The sequence below is a fragment of the Panthera leo genome, chromosome A3, assembly GCF_018350215.1.
Source record: "Panthera leo isolate Ple1 chromosome A3, P.leo_Ple1_pat1.1, whole genome shotgun sequence".
NCBI lineage: Eukaryota > Metazoa > Chordata > Mammalia > Carnivora > Felidae > Panthera > Panthera leo.
The window spans coordinates 22,397,546-22,420,048 of NC_056681.1; the positions used below are offsets into that span (position 1 = coordinate 22,397,546).

A 22,503-nucleotide genomic window follows, 5' to 3' on the forward strand; every position below is an offset into this window, starting at 1 on the left:
CAGACACAGCTCAAAAGATATGCAGACTGCTGATAGGGTAGGAAGACTGTCATGGAGAGCTTCAGTCCTCATAGCACATGAATAAAATAGATCTGGACTAAACTGTGTAAGCATGAACAAGTTGAAAAGAAGTGTCAAGGTAATGATGCAAATGTTTTACAGCAACAAGAGAAAGTGGGAAGCAAGAAAACAGTATGCAAAACACAAAGGACCTAGAAACAAATAAATGGGAAGACATTCCATGTTCATGGATGGGAAGATTTAATATTGTTAAAATGTCCTTATTACCCAAAGCAATCTGTAGATTCAGTACAGTCCATATCAAAATGCCTGTGGCATTGTTTATAGAAATAGAAAAAAAATTCCTATAATTCATGTAGAATTTCAAAATACCTTTAAAACAATAAAGCAAGAACAACAAAGCTGGAATGCTTCCTGACTTCAAAATATATTGCAAAGCTACCATAGTCAAAACAGAATTGGATTGACATAAAGACAGGCTTGTAGACCAATAGAACAGACTAGAGAATGCTAAAATAAATCTTCATGTATTTGGTTAAATGATCCTTGACAAAGGTGCCAAGACTACACTATGGGGAAAGGATAGTCTCTTCAACAAATGCTGCTGGGAAAACTAGATGTCTACATGCAAAATAATGAAGGTGGACTCTTATCTTACACCATATCCAACAGTTAACTCAAAAAGTTAACTTAAAAACCTAGACATGAGGGGCACCTGGGTGGCTCAGTTGGTTAATCATCCAACTCTTGATTTTGGCTCAGGTCATAATCTCACAGTTCATGGAATTCTCTCTCCCTCTCTCTCTGCACCCCCCCCCCCCAAATAAATAAATAAACTTTAAAAAAATAGTTTAAAAAAATTGAAGACAACCTAATTGGAAGAAAACATTACTCAAGAGGCACAGCTTGCTTTAGAAGAACTTGATAAAAACAAAGTATTTTTGCCATATGTGTTGCTTACCTCTCTACACATCATACTGGTCTGTTTGGACATGGAGTTGGGAGTCCTGAACACTGCACTCATTATCTGGTTTCAGGCAGATCACTTTCTTTCTCATAGTCTGGATTTGTTTTTCATTTCTTTTTTTTTTTTCCTAATGTTTATTTATTTTTGAGTGAGAGAGCACAAGCAGGGGAGGGGCAAAAAGAGAGGGGGACAGAGGATCGGAAGAGGGCTCTGTGCTGACAGCAGAGAGCCCAGTGTGGAGCTTGAACTCACAAACCGTGAGGTCATGACCTGAGCCAAAGTTGGATGCTTAACCACTGAGCCACCCAGTTGCCCTTGTTTGTCATTTCTGAATTAAGATTCTGTGTTTGAATGACAGAAAGGTAACAATATAAGGGTAACAGTTATTTCTTGCTAAGTGCCTTTTTAGTGCTGTATTTTTCTATTTATTATTATTTAGGCTTTGATGAGAATTACATACAGTTTATTGTTCCACTACTATAAATATATATAGTTGACCCTTGAACAGCATGGGGGTTAGAGTCACCAACCCTCCACACAATCAAAAAATATGTATATAACTTTTTTTTTTAAGTAATCTCTCCACCCAACATGGGGCTCAAATTCATGATCCTGAGATCAAGTCACATGCTGTACCGACTGAGCCAGCCAGGCACTCCATAACTAATGATTCCCCCAAAATCTAACTAGTAACAGCCTACTGTTGACTAAAAGAAGCCTTATCAGTAACATAAACAGTTGATAGACACATGTTTTGTATGTTATATGTATTGTATACTGTATTCTTAGAATAAATTCAGCTTGCGAAGAGAAAATGTTATTAAGAAAATCATAAAGAGGGGCGCCTGGGTGGCTCAGTTGGTTAGGTATCTGACTTTGGCTCAGGTCACGATCTCATGGTTCATGGGTTCTAGCCCCACGTCAGGCTCTCTGCTGTCTGTACAGGGCCCACTTTGGATATTCTGTCTCCCCTCTCTCTTTGCCCCTTCCTCCATTCCTCCCTCTCTCTCTCTGTCTCTCAAATATAAACATTAAAAAAATTTACAAAAAAACCATAAAGAGAAAATACATTTGCAATACTGTACTATATTGAAAAAAATCCACTTATAGGTGGACCTGCACACTTCAAACTCGTCTTGTTGAAGGATCAACTGTATCTATTATATATATATTATATATAATATATATATGAATACTGCTGTAGCCTCTATTTTTCTTTAAATCAGGTTTATTGGAGTATAATTTATATGCAATAGGAGTCATCCTTTTAACTGTATAGTTGTATGAAATTTGACAAATGCATAGTTATGTAACCACCACCATCACAATCAAGATGTAGAACAATTCCATTAGCCCCCAAAATGTATGCCCCGTTTTAGTCAACCCCTATGTCATTCCCACCCACTGGCAAATACTGATTTATTTTTTATCCCTATAATATGGCCTATTATATATTATATATATAATATATATAACTGTATAGTTGTATGATTATATAATGTATAATTAAAATAATATGTAATATAATATATTATTACAATTATATATAATTATAATGTGTAATGTTTATAATTATAATAATATATTTATAATATAATTATAATTTGGAATTTCAACTTTATATTTACTTATATATTTTTATATATTAATATATATAATTATAAATATATGTATTTAAAATCATAATTATATTAGGAATTAAGTCTGAAATTTCAACATTATATTTATATTTACATAAGTATATTTTATATATTAATATATATAATTATAAATATATGTATTTAAAATTATAATTACATTTGGAATTAAATTTGGAATTTCAACATTTATATTTATAATTATACAATTATAATATAATTATAATAATATATTACATTTATAATATAATTATGTTTATAATTATAATTATTTATAATATATAATTATCTATGTAGTATATATAAATATATAGTAAATTATATTACATATTACAATATGTATGTGTAATATATACATAAATACTGCTATAGCCTCTATTTTTCTTAAATCAGGTTTATTGGAGTATAATTTATATGTCAATTTATATATATATAAATTTATATAATTTTATATAAATTTATATATACATTATATATACATATTATATATATTATATATATAGTATATATTATATATAGTATATGTTACGTATATTTTATATAAATTTTTATATATTATATAATATATACAATATATATTATATATGTTATATATAATATATAATAATATATATAATATATTATATATATATATATAAATTTATATAATTCACAATAGGAGTCATCCTTTTAACAATTTCATTAGCCCCTAAAATTTATGCCCCTTTTAGTCAACCCCTGTGTCATCCCCACCCACTGGCAAATACGGATATATCTTTATCCCTATAATTTGGCCTTTTCTAAAATGTCATATAAATAGAAGAACAAAAGAGATAATATTGACACTGCTAATGTTGAAATTCCAAAACAGTATGCCAGATGATTTTGTTTAAAAGCTGTAGATTTATTTGAAACATGCTTTTAACATATCTAGATTTACAGTTGGGAATAAAACTGTGGTCACTAAAACCAAATTAATTCTTGAAGAAATGTTGGTAGTCTGGGTTTTTTTCCTGGTAATTAGGTTCCTCTTCTATTTTATAGATCTTGTATGCGTAATCCTATGGAAAACATTATGAAAATAGTGAAAGGAATAGGAGAGACTTTCTGCCAACACTATACTCAATCAACAGATGAACAGCCAGGATCGCACATAGGTAAGAAGACAAAACTAAAGTTGACACAGCATTGAAAGTAGATAGATTGGCCCTAAAAAAGTAGAAATTAAATTTTTTCCTTCCTTGCTATTCTTAATGTATAAGATTTAAGCTTATATAAGTTTTGTCCTTCAGTGCTTAACAGTTAACATTTCAGTAGCAAATATTTTCCCTTTTATTCCCCTCCCTAGACTTTGCTGTAAACAGACTAAAACTTGCGGAAATTTTGTATTATAAAATACTAGAGACTGTAATGGTTCAGGAAACACGAAGACTTCATGGAATGGACATGTCAGTAAGTAAATCCATTCTCCCAGCCACTGGTAAGGTTCAAAACTCCTAAGCCTTAAAACAGTGTATTGAGAGGCTCTAAGGGTGTTGTGGGCATCAGCAGTTAATAGCACACTTAGCTAGTATGACTTGCTAGTTGGCCTTAGTTGTGTTTTGCACATCTAGACCTGGCCACCTCTAGGTAGAAATGTAAAGTACATGAAATTCATCTCCGGTACATCATTAGTATCCTTTCCCTTCAGGTCCTTTCATTCCCAGCTAGCTAATAATGAGTCACCCCCCTCCCCCAACTATTAACCCGACTGATAATTAAGATATTTGCTCATACCTCCCAGGAATTTTTGAGGAATAAACTGTGAGTGGCTTGTTAAGAAATTGCTTTGTGTCCTTTGATCATTTGATAAGTCTGACCACTCTTTCCAATGGCTATTTAAAGGAATTTTTCAAAAAAGTCAAAGTTGTTGGGGTACCTGGCTGGCTCAGTTCACAGAGTATGTGACTCTTGATCTTAGGGGGGTGAGTTTAAGCCCCATGTTGGGCATAGAGCTTACCATAAATACATAAGTAAATACATACATATGTACACACGTGCATATATACATACTGTTTATAAAAACTCAAAGCTGTTAATAGCATCTTTCAGTTTCCTCCTCCTCCTCTTTCTTGTCACTCTTGGAGTCCTCTGACTTTCAGTTCCACTAGCAACAGGTTGATGTCTAGGGGTGCAGCATAACTAATGTAATAAAATTTCTTTTAGTTTTCATTCTGGAAATGTTCATCTCTCTCTTGTGTTGGTCCACCTTTTTCCTGGATTTCATGGCTTTCTCTTTTGTGATTTATCTTAATATTTGATAGAGCATATGGTTCCATAGCTTCCTGAGAAAGAAGTAAATTTTCAACTTTTTATTTTGAAATAATTATAGATCACAGAAAATTACAAAAGTAGTACAGAGAGGTCCTATGTAGTCAGTTGCCCCCAGTGGCTACATTTTACATAGTGTAATATCAAAACTAGGAAATTAATATTGGAACAATGTATGTATCTTCCTCCTTACCATTGCATCACTTGTAGATTAATGCTACTACCACCAAAATCAAGATACTGAATTGTTCTGTTATTACAACAATCTCCCTCATGCTACCCTTTTGTAGTAATGCTCATTCTACTCACACTCTTTATGAGTTCAATTTTTTTTTTAATTTGTTAAGGTTCATTTTATGACCCCTAGTGTATTCTGCTGTTGTTGGGTAGAGTGTTCTGTAAATGTCAGTTCTATAGTATTAATTGTGGTGGTGTTGACTTCTTCTGTATCCTTGTTCATTTTCTGTCTGGCTCTATCAGTTGTTGAGAGCAGTATTGAAGTCTCCAGATATAATTGTAGATTTATCTATTTCTCCTTTCAGTTCTTTCCTTTTTTTTTCAGATTTTATTTTTAAGTAATCTCCCTACCCAGTGTGGGGCTCAAACTCACAACTCCAAGATCAGGTAATCTACTGACTGAGCCAGCCAGGCACCCCTCTCCTTTCAGTTCTATCAGGTTATTTTTTATTCATATATTTTGAAGCTCTGCTGTTTGATATATACACATTGAAGATTGCTATGTCTTCTTGCCTTTTATCATGAGATAATGTCCTCTCTGAAGCCGTTAATTGTTCCAAAGTCTTATCTTTTGTTCATATATAGCCACTCCTGCTTTTGATTGTTTGCATGGTATGTCTTTTTACATCCTTTTTTTTTTAAGTTTATTAATTTATTTTGAGAGAGAGAGAATGCGCTCAAGCGCACTTGAGCAGGGGAGGGATAGGGAGGGGGAGGGAATCCCAAGCATGCTCTGTGCTGTCAGGATGGAGCCCAGTGCAGGGCTCAATCTCACAAACCCTAAGATCGTGAGCTGAGACGAAATCAAGATTCAATTGCTTAACTGACTGAGCCACCCAGGCACCTCTCTATCCTTTTATTTTCAAGCTACATGTATCATTATCTTTGAGGTAAATTTCTTATAGGCAGCATGTAATTGAGTCACATTTTTTCATCTCAGTCTCTTTAAATCAGTAAATTCAGACTTAACATTTAATTATTGATCTGTTAGAGCATGTGTCTGCCATTTTATTTCTTGTTTTCTGTTTGTACTCTTTGGTGTTTTGTTTGTTTTTTTTCCCCCCATCTTCCTCTTGATTACCTGAACATTTTTTATTTGTTTTAAAAAAATTTTTTTAACATTTATTTATTTTTGAGAGATAGAGATAGAGCACAAGTTGGGGAGGGGCAGAGAGAGAGGGAGACACAGAATCTGAAGTGGGCTTCAGGCTCTGAGTTGTCAGCACAGAGCCCAACGCAGGGCTTGAACTCACGAACTGTGAAATCCTGACCTGAGCCGGAGTTGGACACTTAACCGACTGAGCCACCCAGGTGCCCCTATTTGTTTATTAAGCTCTATGCCCAACATAGGGCTTGAACTCATGACCGTGAGATCAAGAGTTGCATGCTCTACTGACTGAGCCAGCCAGGCACCCCTGCTTGAACATTTTTTAGACTGTTATTCTTTGTATGGATTTGTTTTAGTGGTTACTCTAAGCATTACGTTATATATGCATATCTTCACAGTCCACTGGTATAGACATTTTACAGTTCAAACAAAATGTAAAAGCCTTAAGGCCCTTTTTTAAAACTCTGCATAAAGGCTTTATTTTATTTTATTTTATTTTATTTTATTTTATTTTATTTTATTTTTGTTTTGTTTTTTAGAGAGAGAGTGTGTGTGAGCTGGGGAGAGGGGCAGAGGGGGAGAAAGAATCCCAAGCAGGCTGCACCCTCAACACAGAATCCGACGTGGGGCTCAATCCATGACCCTGGGATATTTAAAGTTTATTTATTTATTTAGAGAGAGAGCACGAGTAGGGAAGAGGCAGAAGAGAGGGAGGGAGAGAGAATCCCAAGAGATTTGTGCAAACCCAAGGCTCAATCCCATGACCTTGAGATCGTGACCTGAACCAACCGACATCAAGAGTCGGACACTTAACCAACTGAGCTACCCAGATACCCCTTAAAGATTTTATTTTAAGTAACGCCTCCACCCAACATGGGCTCCAACTTACAACGCTGAGAACAACCGACTGAGCCAGCGAGGTGCCCCTTTTTTCTCTTTGTTTTAATTTTTGTCTTCCAGTGGGAGGATTTCCTTATATTGTTGGATTGTTCTTGGATATCCACTTACATTTAAATGAGGCACTAAAAATGGGACATTAATAAACCCTTATGGTAACTGAACAGTTTGGTTCAAAGCTTTGTTGGGGCGCCTGGGTGGCTTAGTTGGTTGGGCATCCGACTTCAGCTCAGGTCATGATCTCACACACAGTTTGTGGGTTCGAGCTCCGTATCAGGCTCTGTGCTGACAGCTCGGAGCCTGGAGCCTGCTTCCGACTCTGTGTCTCCCTTGCTTTCTGCCCCTCTCCCACTTGCACTGTGTGTGTGTCTCAAAAAATAAATAAAAAAACATTAAAAAAATTTTTTTAAAGCTTTGTTGGCAAAAATAGGAATATAAACCCAACAGTCTCATATAATCATGTAGTATTAGAGACTCTCAACATTTGGTGTCTTTAAGATTCTTCTGGAATATTTCAGTTTCTGTAAAGAAGTATCTGCTAATTTTTTGCTGAGTGTTGGTGTTACTGAACAGAGCAAGAAAGGGAAACTTGATCTCACAATGCAGTCTGCAGACTTTTGCCTAAAACCACAGTTTCTTCTATGTCTGGTGTTCTCAAGCTCTGAGTCTCCCTAGTTCAGTCTTAGAATAATTCTCCAGATCCCTGTTGGGACAGACTAGAGGCCTATCATCTGCTTCATTAGAGTAGGGGTTGAATGGGGACCTGAGGAGTTCTAACTACTACAGACTTTCAAGTCATCCATTCGTGTCAGCCCCAACCTAGCCCCTACTTTCCATTCCTCCTGTCCCTTCAGTTGCTATGTTTTCCCCAGGTTGCATGGAGCAAATTAATTAGGTCTAAGTGTCTCTCTTCAGGCCCTTATGTTTGACCATCCTACTTTCTACTGAGTAATTTGTCATCCTTCCATCCACTTTCAGTTTTCATGTATTCTAATTTGCAGTTACAGCTGACTTCTAGTTTTATCCAAGGAGTTTCTGTTTCTTATCCTTTTTGTTGATTTGGAGTGATATTTAAAAGAAGGATGGCAACAAACACTTTTTAAAACTGAAAATTTTGTTAAATCTTAAACTCAAAAAAAAAGTCTTAATGGTCAACACGACTTTTATCTTCTTAGTAAATTATTTCTCTGAACTTTTTTAAGTCTTAGCTGTGACATAATACCTTTGATTTTAGTGTTTTGATTAACAAATATGTTTTTATTAAGTTTATTTGTTTATTTTGAGAGAGACAGAGACAGTGCAAGTGGGGGAGGGACAGAGAGAGAGAGAGAGAGAGAATCCCAAACTGGTTCTGCACTGCCAGCGCAGAGTCCGGTGTAGGGCTTGAACCCACAAAGCCGTGAGATCATGACCTGAGCTAAAACCGAGAGTCTGACTCTTAACTGAACCACCCAGGCACCCCTGATTAACAATCTTTATGTTAACAAAATAGTTGTTGTAAAACTGGCATTTAAAAACAAACGGAACAACAAAAAAAAAAAAATGGAACCGATCCTAATGCTTCCTCTTGATGGGAATATTGACTGTTTTATTATTTCAAAGCAGATTGTTGTGTATGCCTCATTTAAATTTAAAATCTACCATTGAGCAAGATTATATGTTATAACAAAACTCTTTACCAGTTTGAGAGCTCACATTATTATCTTTGATAATCTGGTATAATATAATGTACACATTATTTTATCTTGTTTCTATAGTCTTTATAGAATGGCAAAGGCTGAAATTGCTGAGAAATATTAAACTGCAGTTTTTCTGTTCTCCAAGGTTCTTTTAGAGCAGGATATATTTCATCGTTCCTTGATGGCCTGTTGTTTGGAAATTGTGCTCTTTGCCTATAGCTCACCTCGTACTTTCCCCTGGATTATTGAAGTTCTCAATTTACAACCATTTTATTTTTATAAGGTGAGATGAGAGCAAAGTTATGATATGGTGCACCTCATAAACATTCTGTTTATCTTAGTGTTAAAGTTACAGGCTGTAATGATGTCTGGGAAATATTTCCAGAGGTATTCTGAAAACATTTTAGTCCTTTGGGTGGAATCAAAAACAAAAGGGAAAGGATGAGGATATTAGTAAATTCAGCCAGTCTCAAACTGCAGTCCTTTTTCCTTCACTGACTTGCAAATGTGACCAGGAATTAAGTAGTTAGCTTTGAATTTTCCATATTTATAAATGGAAATCATAATCCTATTAAACAGATGCATAATGAAGAAGAAAAGCTCTTTTCCCCAGGAGAAAGAAAAGGTATAAAATGGTTTGTGGTTATGGTTTAGCTAATGAAGCTGAAATAAAAGATTGTGCTCCTTCCTTAAATTTGAACTAATTCAGTGTGGATCAGTCTTACTTAGCTTTTTTTTTTTTTTTTTTTCCCTGCTAGAACTATTTTATTAATCTTTTTCTTACACAACATAAGGGTCACAACTACAGTAACATTTAATGTTACCTAGTATCCGAATTTAAGACTGATGCTACTACATTACCCTTATTGGTATGATTTAGTTAATATTTTTGCTGTATGTGCTATTTTCAAAGTATTTATAGAAAAGTTAGTTTGAAGAGTTCAATTTTTATACCTAAAATATGTCTCAAGTAATGGAAGATCATTAAAAGCTTATCCATTTGAATTGCTGAGTGGGATTTAAATATTTTTTTAGTGTCTTAGGGAAAATTGCTTCTGATACTTGTTGATATGTGTTTTCAGATTTTCTGTTAGGAAATATAAGTAATTTTATTCAAGGACAATGTTGGTTTTGACCTTATCTGATAGCAATTCATTTTTATTTGTAGCATCCTTTTTTCATTCAAGAAGTTAAATGCCTTTGTTCTTTAACCACATAAATAATATAGCCTCCTTGAAGAAAAACAGGAAAGTACATATAAATGTGAATATTAAAACCATACAATATAATCCTAATTATAAATAATAATCACTTAATATTTTTGTGTATATACCTACAGACTTTGTTCTAGAATTTACCCTTATTAAAATAGAATTATATGATATAAGCAGAATTCCTTTTAAATATATTATTCATCTATTCTCTTGATCTATTGGTAAGAATTGTCTGAGAAGAGAGTAAATTCAAAATAGCACTGGACTCAGAACCCAAGACCCGACTTCCACTATTGGCCTTGGTTGACCAGTTTCTACCTATCATTGCCTCATTTCTCCATGTGTAAAAGAAAACATGAAAAATAGAAATGTATGTGAAAGTATTTTGGACATCTTAAGAAGTCCTTTTAAATTAAAATATATCGATCAGCCATTGAATCATAGTTCAACAATATCATTAGTTCTGTGTCCTTATAAGACCAAAGCTAGTCATACATGAAAGCCTAGAAATGACTAAGACTACCTATATTACCTTTTCAATTTTCTCTTTACCAGGTTATTGAGGTGGTTATCCGCTCAGAGGAGGGACTTTCCAGGGACATGGTGAAACACCTGAACAGCATCGAAGAACAGATTTTAGAGAGTTTAGCGTGGAGTCACGATTCTGCACTGTGGGAGGCTCTCCAGGCTTCAGGAAACAAAGTTCCTACCTGTGAAGAGGTGAGTCAGGGCAAGGCTGATGATCCTGTCATTTTAAAAAATAATAGCTTTATGGGGTGCCTGGGTGGCTCACTCAGTTAAGTATCCAACTTCAACTCAGGTCATGATCTCGCGGTCCATGGGTTCGAGCCCCACATTGGACTCTAGGCTGACAGCTCAGAGCCTGGAGCCTGCTTCGGATTCTTTGTCTCCCTCCTCTCTGCTCCTCCCCTGCTCACACTCTGTCTCCCTCTCTCAGGAAATGAATAAACATTAAAAAAAATTGTTTTTAAACATATAATTTAGTGTTTAGTATGTTCAAGGATAGGTGCACCCATCACCTCAGTCAATTTTGGAACGTATCCATCACCTCAACAAGAAACTGTATCATTTAGCTGTCACTTTCCTCACCCACCTTCTTCTCCTTAGCCCTAAGCCACCTTAATCCACTTCTGTCTTTATTAATTTGTGTATTCTGGACATTTCAAATATGTGGAAGCATATGATATGTGGTCCTTTGTGTCTGGCTTCTTTCACTTAGCATTATGTTTTCAAGGTTCGTCCACGTTACAGGATATATTAGCACTTCATTGCTTTTTATGGCTTAATGATACTCTGTCATTTGAATATATCATTTTGTTCATCCATTTATCAATTGATAGACATTTGGGTTGTTTCTGCCTTTTGGCTTTTATGAATAATGCTGCTATCACCGTTCACACACAAGTTTTGTATGGACATGTTTTTATTTTTCTTAGGTACATTTCTAGGAATAGAATTGCTGGGTCACGTGTACCTCCAGCTGTGTACCTCCAGTTTGGGGAAACCATCACACTCTTGAAAGTGGCTGCACCATTTAACATTCCTACCATCAGTGTATGAACATTCCAGTTTCTTCACATCTTCTGTAAAACTTACCTTTGTTTTTTCTTCCCTGACACTTATCTTTTTTATTCGAGCCATTAGTAGACATAAAGTGATATTTCGTTACGGTTTTTATTTACATTTCCCTGTTGGCTAATGATGTGCAGCATCTTTTCATGTGCTTATTGGCCATTTGTGTATCTCCTTTGGAGAAATATCTATTCAAATCCTTTGCCGTTTTTTAATTGGGTTATTTGTCTTTTTATTATTGAATTATAGGAATCCTTTATATATTGTAAATATGACTCCCTTATCTGTTAATAGGATTTTTAAATTTTGCCTTTCATTTCATGGGTTGCCTTTTAATTTCTTGATCAAGTCTTTTAGAACACAAAGTTTTTAATTTTTTTTTTTTTTTTTTTTTTTAAAGATGGAATTTTTTTTTTTAATTTTTTTTTAACGTTTATTTATTTTTGAGACAGAGAGAGACAGAGCATGAACGGGGGAGGGTCAGAGAGAGGGAGACACAGAATCTGAAACAGGCTCCAGGCTCTGAGCTGTCAGCACAGTGCCCGACGCGGGGCTCGAACTCATGGACCGCGAGATCATGACCTGAGCCGAAGTCGGCCACTCAACCGACTGAGCCACCCAGGCGCCCCCAAAGTTTTTAATTTTGATAATGTCCTGTTTATTTTTTTCGTTTCTTGTGCTTTTGGAAGTCATATCTAAGAAACCACTAATTTTATCATATTTAATTTTTCAAATGTCTATGTAAAAAATTAAATGGTTTTCATTAGTAGTATTTAGAATTTAAAAAATCAGAAATTTGTGCCTAATACACACAAGCCACACATTTCACAGTTTAGTATCATGTGAGAAACTGAGTTTTTTCTCCTTTACCTCTGTGTTGCTCTTTCGTAACTCTTGTCTTTTCATCTTTCTTTGCTTTTCTGTGTCTTATACTTCATGAAACCTGGTGAATTTTTCCCTAATTCCACACTACTGGAAGGACTATCCAAGACCAGGAAGAACTGAAAAGAAAATGATTTCTTGAAATCTCTCTTCCATGTATCTTTGGTTTTTTGCAACAAACTGTGATTAACTGTGTAATCTTTAGTATTCATCAATACTTCCATTGTAGAATCTCTTGGGAAAGTGAAAAAAGGCAATGAACTTGAAGAAAGAGGATTTGGGTTGAAGCCCTTGCTCTGTTACTTAATAGTAGTTGTCCTTGGGGCACCTGGGTGGCTTAGTTGGTTAAGTGCCTGACTCGTAGTTTCAGCTCAGGTCATGATCTCATGGTTCATGAGATTGAGCCCCACGTCAGGCTCTGCACTGAAAGCACGGTGTCTGCTTGAGATTCTCTCTTTCCCTCTCTCTCTGTCCCTCCTCCACTCCTGTTTTCTCTCTCTCTCTCTCTCCCTCAAAATAAATAAAAAATAAACTTTAGTGGTGCCTGTGGTGGCCCAGTTGGTTAAGCATCAAACTCTTGATTTCAGCTCAGGTCATGATCTCACGGTTCATGAGTTCAAGCCCAGCACTGGGCTCTGTGCTGACAGCGTGGAGCTTGTTTGAGATTCTCTCTTTCTCTCTCCCTCTCTCTGCCCCCTACCAAAATAAATAAACAAACATTTAAAAAAATATAAACTTAAAAAATAGTAATTGTCCTCAGGCAAATTTCATATTTTAAGCCTGTATTTTGTCATCCTTAAGTGGAAATAGATGGTGCCTACCTCATCAGTTTACTTCTAGAAGTGGTCAATAAACTTGAGATAAATTATAAAATTAAGTGAGATATGTGTAACAACACAAACTATTGAGCACTTTATGCAAGTTCTATTTTGTGAAGAAGAAAGAAGGGAAATAAAACAGTTGAAGAAGACTTTTTTCTCATTTTTCTGTTATAAGTTTTCATCAGTAGGTTTATCTATATGTAAAGCAAGAGGTTTTTATTTTTTACAGGTTATATTCCCAAATAACTTTGAAACAGGAAATGGGGGAAATGTACAGGGACACCTTCCTATGATGCCGATGTCTCCTCTAATGCATCCAAGGGTCAAAGAAGTTCGGACTGACAGTGGGAGTCTTCGAAGGGGTAGGTTCAACACAGGTAAAACAAAAAAATAACAAAGATAATTTTCTCAAAATTTCAAGTCTTGCTAATATATTATTATGAAATCTAATTTCTTTATCAAGATTGAAAAAGGGGCTTATGGGGGCGCCTGGGTGGCTTGGTCGGTTAAGCGTCCGACTTCGGCTCAGGTCATGATCTCACGGTCCATGAGTTCGAGCCCCGCGTCGGGCTCTGTGCTGACAGCTCAGAGCCTGGAGCCTGTTTCAGATTCTGTGTCTCCCTCTCTCTCTGCTCCTCCCCTGTTCATGCTCTGTCTCTGTCTCAAAAATAAATAAACGTTAAAAAAAATTAAAAAAAAAAAGAAAAGGGGCTTATGAAAAAGAATTTTTAAATTTAAAAGATAAACAGGGGCTAGGACACCTGGCTGGCTCAGTCAGTAGAACATGGGACTCTTAAACTTGGGTCATGGGTTTAAACTTATACCCACATTGGGTGTGAAGCCTACTTAAAAGTAAAAATAAAACAAAATGTAAAAGGAGGCTTATGCTAACACCGTTTTGTGGCTTGTTGTATAGTTTTTCATATCAAAGTAATAAGATTTTCACTCTGTTTTTTAATATTTTTTTACTTCAATGTCAGTTGTTGTGGAAATAGTATTTTAGCCTTTTAATAAACACACTTTTCCTAATGCTAACAGAAAACTGTAAATAAGCAAAATACCTACTTTTCAAATGTGACTCAAGTTATATTCTTTCTCTATGTATGTCTTTATAGAAAGAAAAGTATTTGAAGCAGAGCAAAAAACTCTTTGGGATGCTTAAGTTCATCTAAGAAATAACTTATCCATACTCTCTTAAAATAGTTCATATGAACCTTATGGGAAGATTTTAGTTCATTCGTCCTTATTTTCTCTTATGATGTGTGCATCTGATGTGTGCATCCTCTGGATTATATGAATTTTTTCTTGAATTTTTTAATCAGTTAAAATCTTTTGATCACATATCCCTGAACAAACTTCAGATGAACAAGTACTCGGGCTTCACATGGCTCTTGATCCAACTTGAACTATAATTTTGTGTATGTGTGTGCAGGCACACATATAGTCTTTGCTTTACATGTAGTCCAAGATGATAAAAATGTGCATGCAAAACAGTCTTCATAAGCAGTGAGAATGATTAGGATTGTTTTATGACCTTTAAAAATCTTGTCAGGAGACAGGGGCACCTGGGTGGCTCAGTCGGTTGAGCGTCTTACTTCGGCTCAGGTCATGATCTCTCGGTCTGTGACCGAGCCCAGCATCGAGCCCTGTGCTGACAGCTCAGAGCCTGGAGCCTGCTTCGGATTCTGTGTCTCCCTCTCGCTCTGCCCCTTCCCCGCTCATGCTCTGTCTCTCTCTCTCTCTCTCTCTCTCTCTCTCTGTCAAAAATAAATAAACATTAAAAAAATTTTTTTTTTTTTTTAAATCTTGTCCAGAGGCACCTAGGTGGCTCAGTCCATTAAGCAGCCAACTCTTAATTTAGGCTCAGGTCATGATCTCATGGTTTGAGCGCTGTGTCCAGCTCCACACTGGCAGCATGGAGCCTGCTTGGGATTCTCTCTCTTTCTCTGCCCTTCCCCTGCTTGCTCATGCTCTCTCTCTCTCAAAATAAATAAGCTTTTTAAAAATATATAAATAAAAGCCTTTAAAAAGGAAAAAAATCTTGTCAAAACTTGTATTTATCTATTTGTTTCATCAAAACTTTTAAAAATGATCAGTCATTAGGGGCACCTGGCTGGCTCTCAGTAGAGCATGTGACTCTTGATCTCAGGGGCATAAGTTTGAGCACCACATTGGGTGTAGAGATTACTTTAAAAAAGTGATAATTTAAAAAAAAGCTATGAGTCCTTAATGTTTAGCAAAATGGAAGATAATAAAAGTATTTACATAATACAGTATAAAGCACTGGAAACATTGAGAATGGAAGTGGTTTGTTTTTCATCTTTTTGGTTTTTGTTTTTTCAAGATTTTATTTTTAAGTAATCTCTATACCCAACACGGAACTCAAACCCACAACCCCATGATCAAGAGTCACACACTCCACTGACTGAGCCAGCCAGGTGCCCTGAAAGTGGTTTGGTTTTCTTGTTGGTGGTTTTTTTTTTTTTTTCAAACTTACAAAGAATAGTTTAAACAGTGCTTGCCACCTCCTTCTCCTGTAATTTATGCTGGTGAATGAGCATCTTTTCTGTGCCTTGGTGAACTGTCCTGTTCCTTTCTAAATTTGGATCAGCTTTCAACATTTTATACTTTGTATGTTTAATTCTTTGAAATATCTCTGAGAGTTCCTCAAATGTGAAGTTTTTGCCATCATCACTTTCTGTTGGATATCTTCATCCTTTTAATCTCAACAACTTTCTTCAATTATGTCAACGAATTTCACTTTCAGGAAGTTCTTCAGGCTGTGTATCTAATCTCTTGAACAGTGTCAGTGTCAGTATTCCCAGAGTCAGTTGTTCCTTCTGTAACTTTACTGACGTTCTAAATTAATTTCAGTTTCAGCATTATCACTTTCATTTCTTTGTTGCAATTTTTTTTTAAGGTTTCTTTTTTTTTTTCTTTGATGTTTATTTATTTTGAGAGAGAGAGAGAGCACAAGCTGGGGAGAGGGGCAGAGAGAGAGAGAATGAGAATCTCAAGCAGGCTTCATGCTCAGCACAGAGCCTGATGTGGAGCTTGATGCCACGAACGTGAGATCATGACCTGAGCTGAAATCAGAGTCAGACATTTAACCGACTGAGCCACCCCAACACCCCCGTACTTTTTTTTTTTTTTGATGATTCCCCTCATGTGTCTGTTTTTATAAAATGTCACATAGGGTTTTTCACTGGAGACAAAGAGACAACATAACTGTATGCTTTCCTGTGCTCATGAATTGAATAGCAGACGTGCCCTGACCAATCAGTGACAGACTTTGAAAGAATTAACATGATTAGTTACTGATCATGATTCACATCTATTAGTTATATAATGATTTGTAAACTAAAGTTTGTTTATGCAGTTATAGTTAGTACATCATGGAAACTGAAATTTGAACCATTTTGTTAGGCTGTTATTTTAACTAAACTATGGTAACTTAAATTCTTGCATATTGGAACTGAACAAAGTATGAACAGTCTGTGTGAGAATGTGTGCATATGTGTATGTATCCTTGACTGTAATATATATATGTATATGTATGCATACATATTTATATTTTATATGTGTGTGTGTGTTTACAGCCTAGCTAGACATCTCAGAACTAAGATCATGAATAATGGTCACCCAAATATGATTCTCTCCAGATGGTGGTGTTTTGAGTGGATGTTACTTTCTATATTACAGTTTTTTGGTATTCTAAGAATTTTCTTTTGGTGAGCTCTTTTGTTCATTGGGTTATAATTCACATACCATAAAATTCACCCTTTTAACATGTACAGTTAAGTAGTTTTTAGTATATTCATAAGACTCTACAATTCTCACCATTATCTAATTCCAGAACAGTTTCATCAGCCCAGAAAAGAGACCCCATATTCAATAGCAGTCACTGTCCAGTTCCCCCACCCAATCCCCTGGAACTACAATCTGCTTTTTGTCTCTATAGATTTGCCTGTTCTAGAATTTTATATAAATAGAATCATATAATATGTGACCTTTGTGCTTGGCTTCTTTCATGTAGCATGTTTTCAAGATCTATTTATATTGCAGCATATATCAGCTCTTCATCTTTATGACTGAATAATATTTCATTGTGTGGATATGCTATATATTGTTTGTTCATTCGTTAGTTGATGGACATTTGGATTATTTCCACTTGTTGGCCATTATGAATAATGCTGCTGTGAACATATAGGGCATATATTATTTTTATAAGTAGAAGAAAAAAGTATTTTCTCATAGGGGTTCAGGCAAGAGAATCAAATAATGGAAAAACCTTAGAAAACAATATTGAGCCTTGACTCTAGGAAGAAAAAGACATAATATTAATTTCTGTATTTATTAAATGTAAAGAGTTGTTCACTGTATCTTTTCCACTTCTGTGCCAAGAAAAGATAATTTGAAGGGGTTTGCAGCTAACCTCATGGCTATAATATGAATCCTCTCTTGAAATGTCAGCTTTAGGTGCACCTGGGTTGCTCAGTTGGTTCAGCGTCCGACTTCAGCTCAAGTCATGATTTTGCGGTTTGTGAGTTTGAGCCCTGTGTCAGGCTCTGTGCTGACAGCTTGGAGCCTGGAGCCTTTTTCGGATTCTGTGTCTCTCATCCTCTCTGCTCCTCCCCACTCACACTCTGTCTCTCTCTCTCTCAAAAATAAACTTCAAAAAAAAATTGTTTGAAATGTCGGCTTAAACATTCCTAGTCAGATTCAAGGGCTGTGTTGGATTTCTTATGTATAAAGGATCCAGGTACACTCCTATTAAGTGATCATGGGAGTTACCACAGAACTTTCTATCTGCCACTGAGGTTGGGAAATCAGAGCTGTTTTCATAAGCCCCAGAAATGCAGAGATTTTTATTAAGACATAACTGTTTCTCCTCTCACCTTATTAATACAGAGAGCTGTCAAATCATTTCCAGAAGTTATTTTTATACCTTGTAAACATGTTTAATAAGTCATCTCTACACCCAACATGGGGCTCGAACTCACGAGCCTGAGATCAAGAGCCACATGTGCCACTGATGAGCCAGCCAAGTGCCCTGAAATGCTTTCACTTTAAACAGCACATTATAGGTAGGACATCTGAGTGGCTCCGTTGGTTAAGCGTCCAGCTTCAGCTCAGGTCATTCATGATCTCAGTTTGTGGGGTTGAAGCCCACATTGGGCTCTGCACTGTCAGTGCTTGTGATTCTGTCTGCCCTTCCCCGACTCCCGCTTTCTCTCTCTCAAAATAAATAAATACACTTAAAAAAAAAAAAAAAGCATACCATAGGAGTGTCTGGCTCAGTCAGTGGCGTGTGCAGCTCTTGATCTTGGGTTGTGAGTTTGAGCCCCACAATGGGTATAGAGATTACTTAAAAAAAAAAAACTTTTAAAATAAAAAATACAAGCGCCTGGGTGGTTCAGTTAAGCGTCTGACTTTGGCTCAGGTCATGATCTCACAGTTTGTGAGTTCGAGCCCCATGTCGGGCTCTGTGCTGACAGCTCAGAGCCTAGAGTCTGCTTTGCATCTGTGTCTCCCTCTCTCTCTGCCTCTCCTCCAGTAATGCTGTGTCCCTCTCTCAAAAATAAACATTAAAAAATAAATAGATAAAAATAAAAAGTATATTATATACCTGTAAAGAATCAGTGGGTCAGGGAAAGTGGGGAAGGATTGTGGAAAAAGATGTAGGGTTTTTAGGGGTTAGGAGAACCTTTACACACTTGGTATATAGGGAAAGCCACTCCTATGGAAGGATAGCGTTGAAAACTAAATATAATCTATAATCTTTTAATCAACACACTACTGCCAACCCTCAGATTAAGGCAAGTTAAATAGAGTCTTATCACCTTTGCTCATCTTTATCTTCTCGTGAGCTTATAAAAGATGATTCTGTACCTACTAAATCAGAAAGCCATAGGGGCACCCGGGTGGCTCAGTAGGTCAAGCGTCCAACTCTTGATCTCAGCCCAGGTCTTGACCACAGCGTTGTGAGTTCAAGCCCCATGTTGGGCTCCATGTTGGGCGTGGAGCCTACTTAAACAAAAGAAAAAGCCGAAGCTACTGCCTTAAGCTGCTTGAAGTATGGGTGTGTAGGAGGGGGCAAAACTGTGAACCAAATCACTGATTTTTCCTTCTCAGATGTTATTTACTAGATAAGATTGGGAGACAGAAGCTAATTAGACTGCTCAAATTTAGTGGTCACCTCATTCTACCTCTCAGCTTCTATTTTACCCTTAATATTTTGCTCCTTTAATAGTAGGCAGAGGTTCAAGAAACCAGGAAGATGAGCTATCATAATTTTCACATGTAGTAACTTTTTCATACCTCTTTTGCTATACTCTATATTCTGTGAAGATAGCAGCCGTGTTATTTACTGCTGAATACCTATTGCTTAGCATATAGTAACTCAGTATCTATTTTTTGAGTGAATGAGTGAACCTGATTTATTAGTTTAGAATACATATCAAACTATTTTAAATTTATTTTTCTCTCTATTAGATATGCAACCGTTGTCTCCAATTTCTGTCCATGAACGCTACAGTTCTCCTACTGCAGGGAGTGCTAAGAGAAGACTTTTTGGGGAAGATCCCCCAAAAGAAATACTTATGGACAGGATCATAACAGAAGGAACAAAATTGAAAATTGCTCCTTCTTCAAGCATTACTGCTGAAAATCTATCAATTCCACCTGGGCAAAGTCTTCTAACTATGGCCACAGCCATAGTCACAGGGACAACGGGACATAAAGTTACAATCCCATTGCACGGTAACATTTTAATGTATTTATTTTATTTTTTTTCTGAGTTGGTTAGTAATTTAAGAAATGTCTTGCTGGGTTGAATCACATGGCCTTTTTGATCCAGTTTTTTTTTTTTTTAACCTATACCATTTTTTTAATTTATTATTTTAGAGCAGTTTTGGGTTCACAGCAAAATTGAGTAAAAGGTATAGAGATTTCCCATATACCCACTGCCCACACACACACAGACCTCATCACCATCAATATACCAAAGAATGGTGTATTTCTTACAACTGATGAACCTACATTGACACATCATTATGACCCAAGTCCATAATTTACATAAAAGTACACTGTTGATGTACACTTCTATAGATTTTGATGAAAGTCTGATAACATATATCTACCATTATAGTATTATACAGAATAGTTTTACTGCCTTAAAAATCTTATGTATTCCACCTTTTTTTTTGTTTTGAACTTATACTGGTTTTTGAATTTTCATACTTTCATGAATTTACCACCCTTTTTATTGGACTTATTTTCTTATCTGAGCTTTACAAATGAGCGTGTTAAGCAAAAATCTTTTTTCTTAATTACAAACATCTCCTTAAGAGTTCAAAAGAAAACATTGTCTCAGAGCAGAAATAGAAAACAAGAGTGTTATAACCTAGAATTACAATTTTTGTAGCTTTCCTCTTTTCTAACCTATTCCTATGTTTGGATAGCTAGGTAGGTAGGTAGGTAGGTAGATAATTGACAGTTTTTCTGGACCACATGCAACTTATTTCTAAAATAGAATTCTTGCTTATACATTTAGGTATTGCAAATGATGCTGGAGAGATCACACTGATACCAATTTCCATGAACACAACTCAGGAGTCCAAAGTCGAGAGTCCTGTGTCACTTACTGCTCAGTCATTAATTGGTGCTTCTCCAAAACAGAACCATCTGACTAAAGGACAAGAGGCACATACAACTGGAATAAGCAAACCAAAGAGAACTGGGTCTTTAGCACTGTTTTATAGAAAGGTATGTGATTTTATGACATCTAAAAAGATCTCATTTGACGCACCCACCTGGCTCAGTTGGTAGAGCATGCAACTCTTGATCTCAGGGTTGTAAGTTTGAGCCCCACATTGGGTATTGGGTGTAGAGATTAGTTAAAATATTTAAGGAGCACCTGGGTGGCTTAGTTGTGGCGTCCAATTCTTGATTTCACCTCAGGTCAAGATCTCACACTTGGTGAGATTCGGTGTCCCGTCAGGCTCTGCACTGGCAGCATGCAGCCATCTCGGGGTTCTCTCCTTTCCTCTCTCTCTGCCTGCCTCTCTCTCTCTCTCTCTCTCTCTCTCAAAATAAATAAATAAACTTGAAAAATAAATATTTTTAAAAATTAAAAAATGAAAATAAAATGTCATTCAATCAACGCAAGAAAGATTAACAGCAATTTTAGCCTTCTTTTTTGGGTGTGTGGTAAAATGGACATAAAATTTACCATCTTAACCATCTTTAAGTGTATATTAAGTACAAAAGTGTCGGGGGGCCTGGGTGGCTCACTCAGTTAAGCGTTCGACTTCGACTCAGGTCATGATCTCACGGTTCGTGCGTTTGAGCCCTGCATCGGGCTCTGTGCTGACAGCTCAGAACCTGGAGTCTGCTTCAGATTCTGTGTCTCCCTCTCTCTGTGCCCCTCCCCTGCTCACGCTTTGTCTCTTTGTCTCTCAAAAATATTAAATAAGCATTTAAAAAAATTAAAAGTACAAAAATGTCATTAAGTACAAAATTGTCATTGAGTACATTCATATTGTCGAGGAGCTTTCACCACTATCCATCTCCAGAACTTTTTCATCTTCCTAAACTGAAACTCTGTCCCAAACAATTACAATAATTCACCATTTCTCTCCCCACCACTGGCTCCTAGTAACCACCATCCTACTATGAATTTGACTATTCAAGGTACCTTATATAAGTGGAATCATACAATATTTGTCCTTTTGTGACAGGTTTATTTCACTTAGCGTAAGTCTTCAAGATTATCCATGTTGTAGCATCATTCAGAATTTCCTTCCTTTTTAAAAATTTTTTTAAGTTTATTTATTTTGAGGGAGAGAATCCCAAGCAGGCAAGCTCCATGCTGTCAGCACAGAGCCTGACGCAGGGCTTGAACTCATGAACCATAAAATCATGACTGAGCCAAAGTCAAAAGTCAAACACTTAACTGACTAAACCATCCAGGTACTCCTGTAGTAAGTTTTGAAATTAGGAAATGTGAAACCTCCAACTTTTTCTTCTTTTTCAAGATTATTTTGGCTATTCAGAGTCACTTGAGATTCCATACGAGTTTTAGCATGGATTTTTCTTTTTCTTTTTAGAATGGATTTTTCTATTTCGGCAAAAAACATCTTGGGGATTTTTTTTTT

At 36.1% G+C, this 22,503-nt stretch overlaps 1 protein-coding gene across 6 annotated transcripts in view; it reads left to right on the top strand.

Moving 5' to 3' along the window:
* The window catches only part of RBL1 (RB transcriptional corepressor like 1), a 64,946-nt gene that overhangs the window by 17,825 nt on the left and 24,618 nt on the right, over positions 1–22,503 (top strand). For 5 of the 6 annotated variants that reach the window (XR_006200463.1, XM_042931024.1, XM_042931023.1 and 2 more), the window contains exons 10-16: positions 3,649–3,761; positions 3,953–4,056; positions 8,981–9,118; positions 10,605–10,769; positions 13,575–13,722; positions 19,841–20,107; positions 20,901–21,112. Coding sequence is in view for 5 of the 6 variants with exons in the window: in XM_042931024.1 (XP_042786958.1) it covers positions 3,649–3,761; positions 3,953–4,056; positions 8,981–9,118; positions 10,605–10,769; positions 13,575–13,722; positions 19,841–20,107; positions 20,901–21,112 (1,147 nt within the window). In the remaining variant the exon portion in view is untranslated. The remainder of the gene's footprint in view (positions 1–3,648; positions 3,762–3,952; positions 4,057–8,980; positions 9,119–10,604; positions 10,770–13,574; positions 13,723–19,840; positions 20,108–20,900; positions 21,113–22,503) is intronic. The other variant, XM_042931025.1, reaches the window with a different exon arrangement.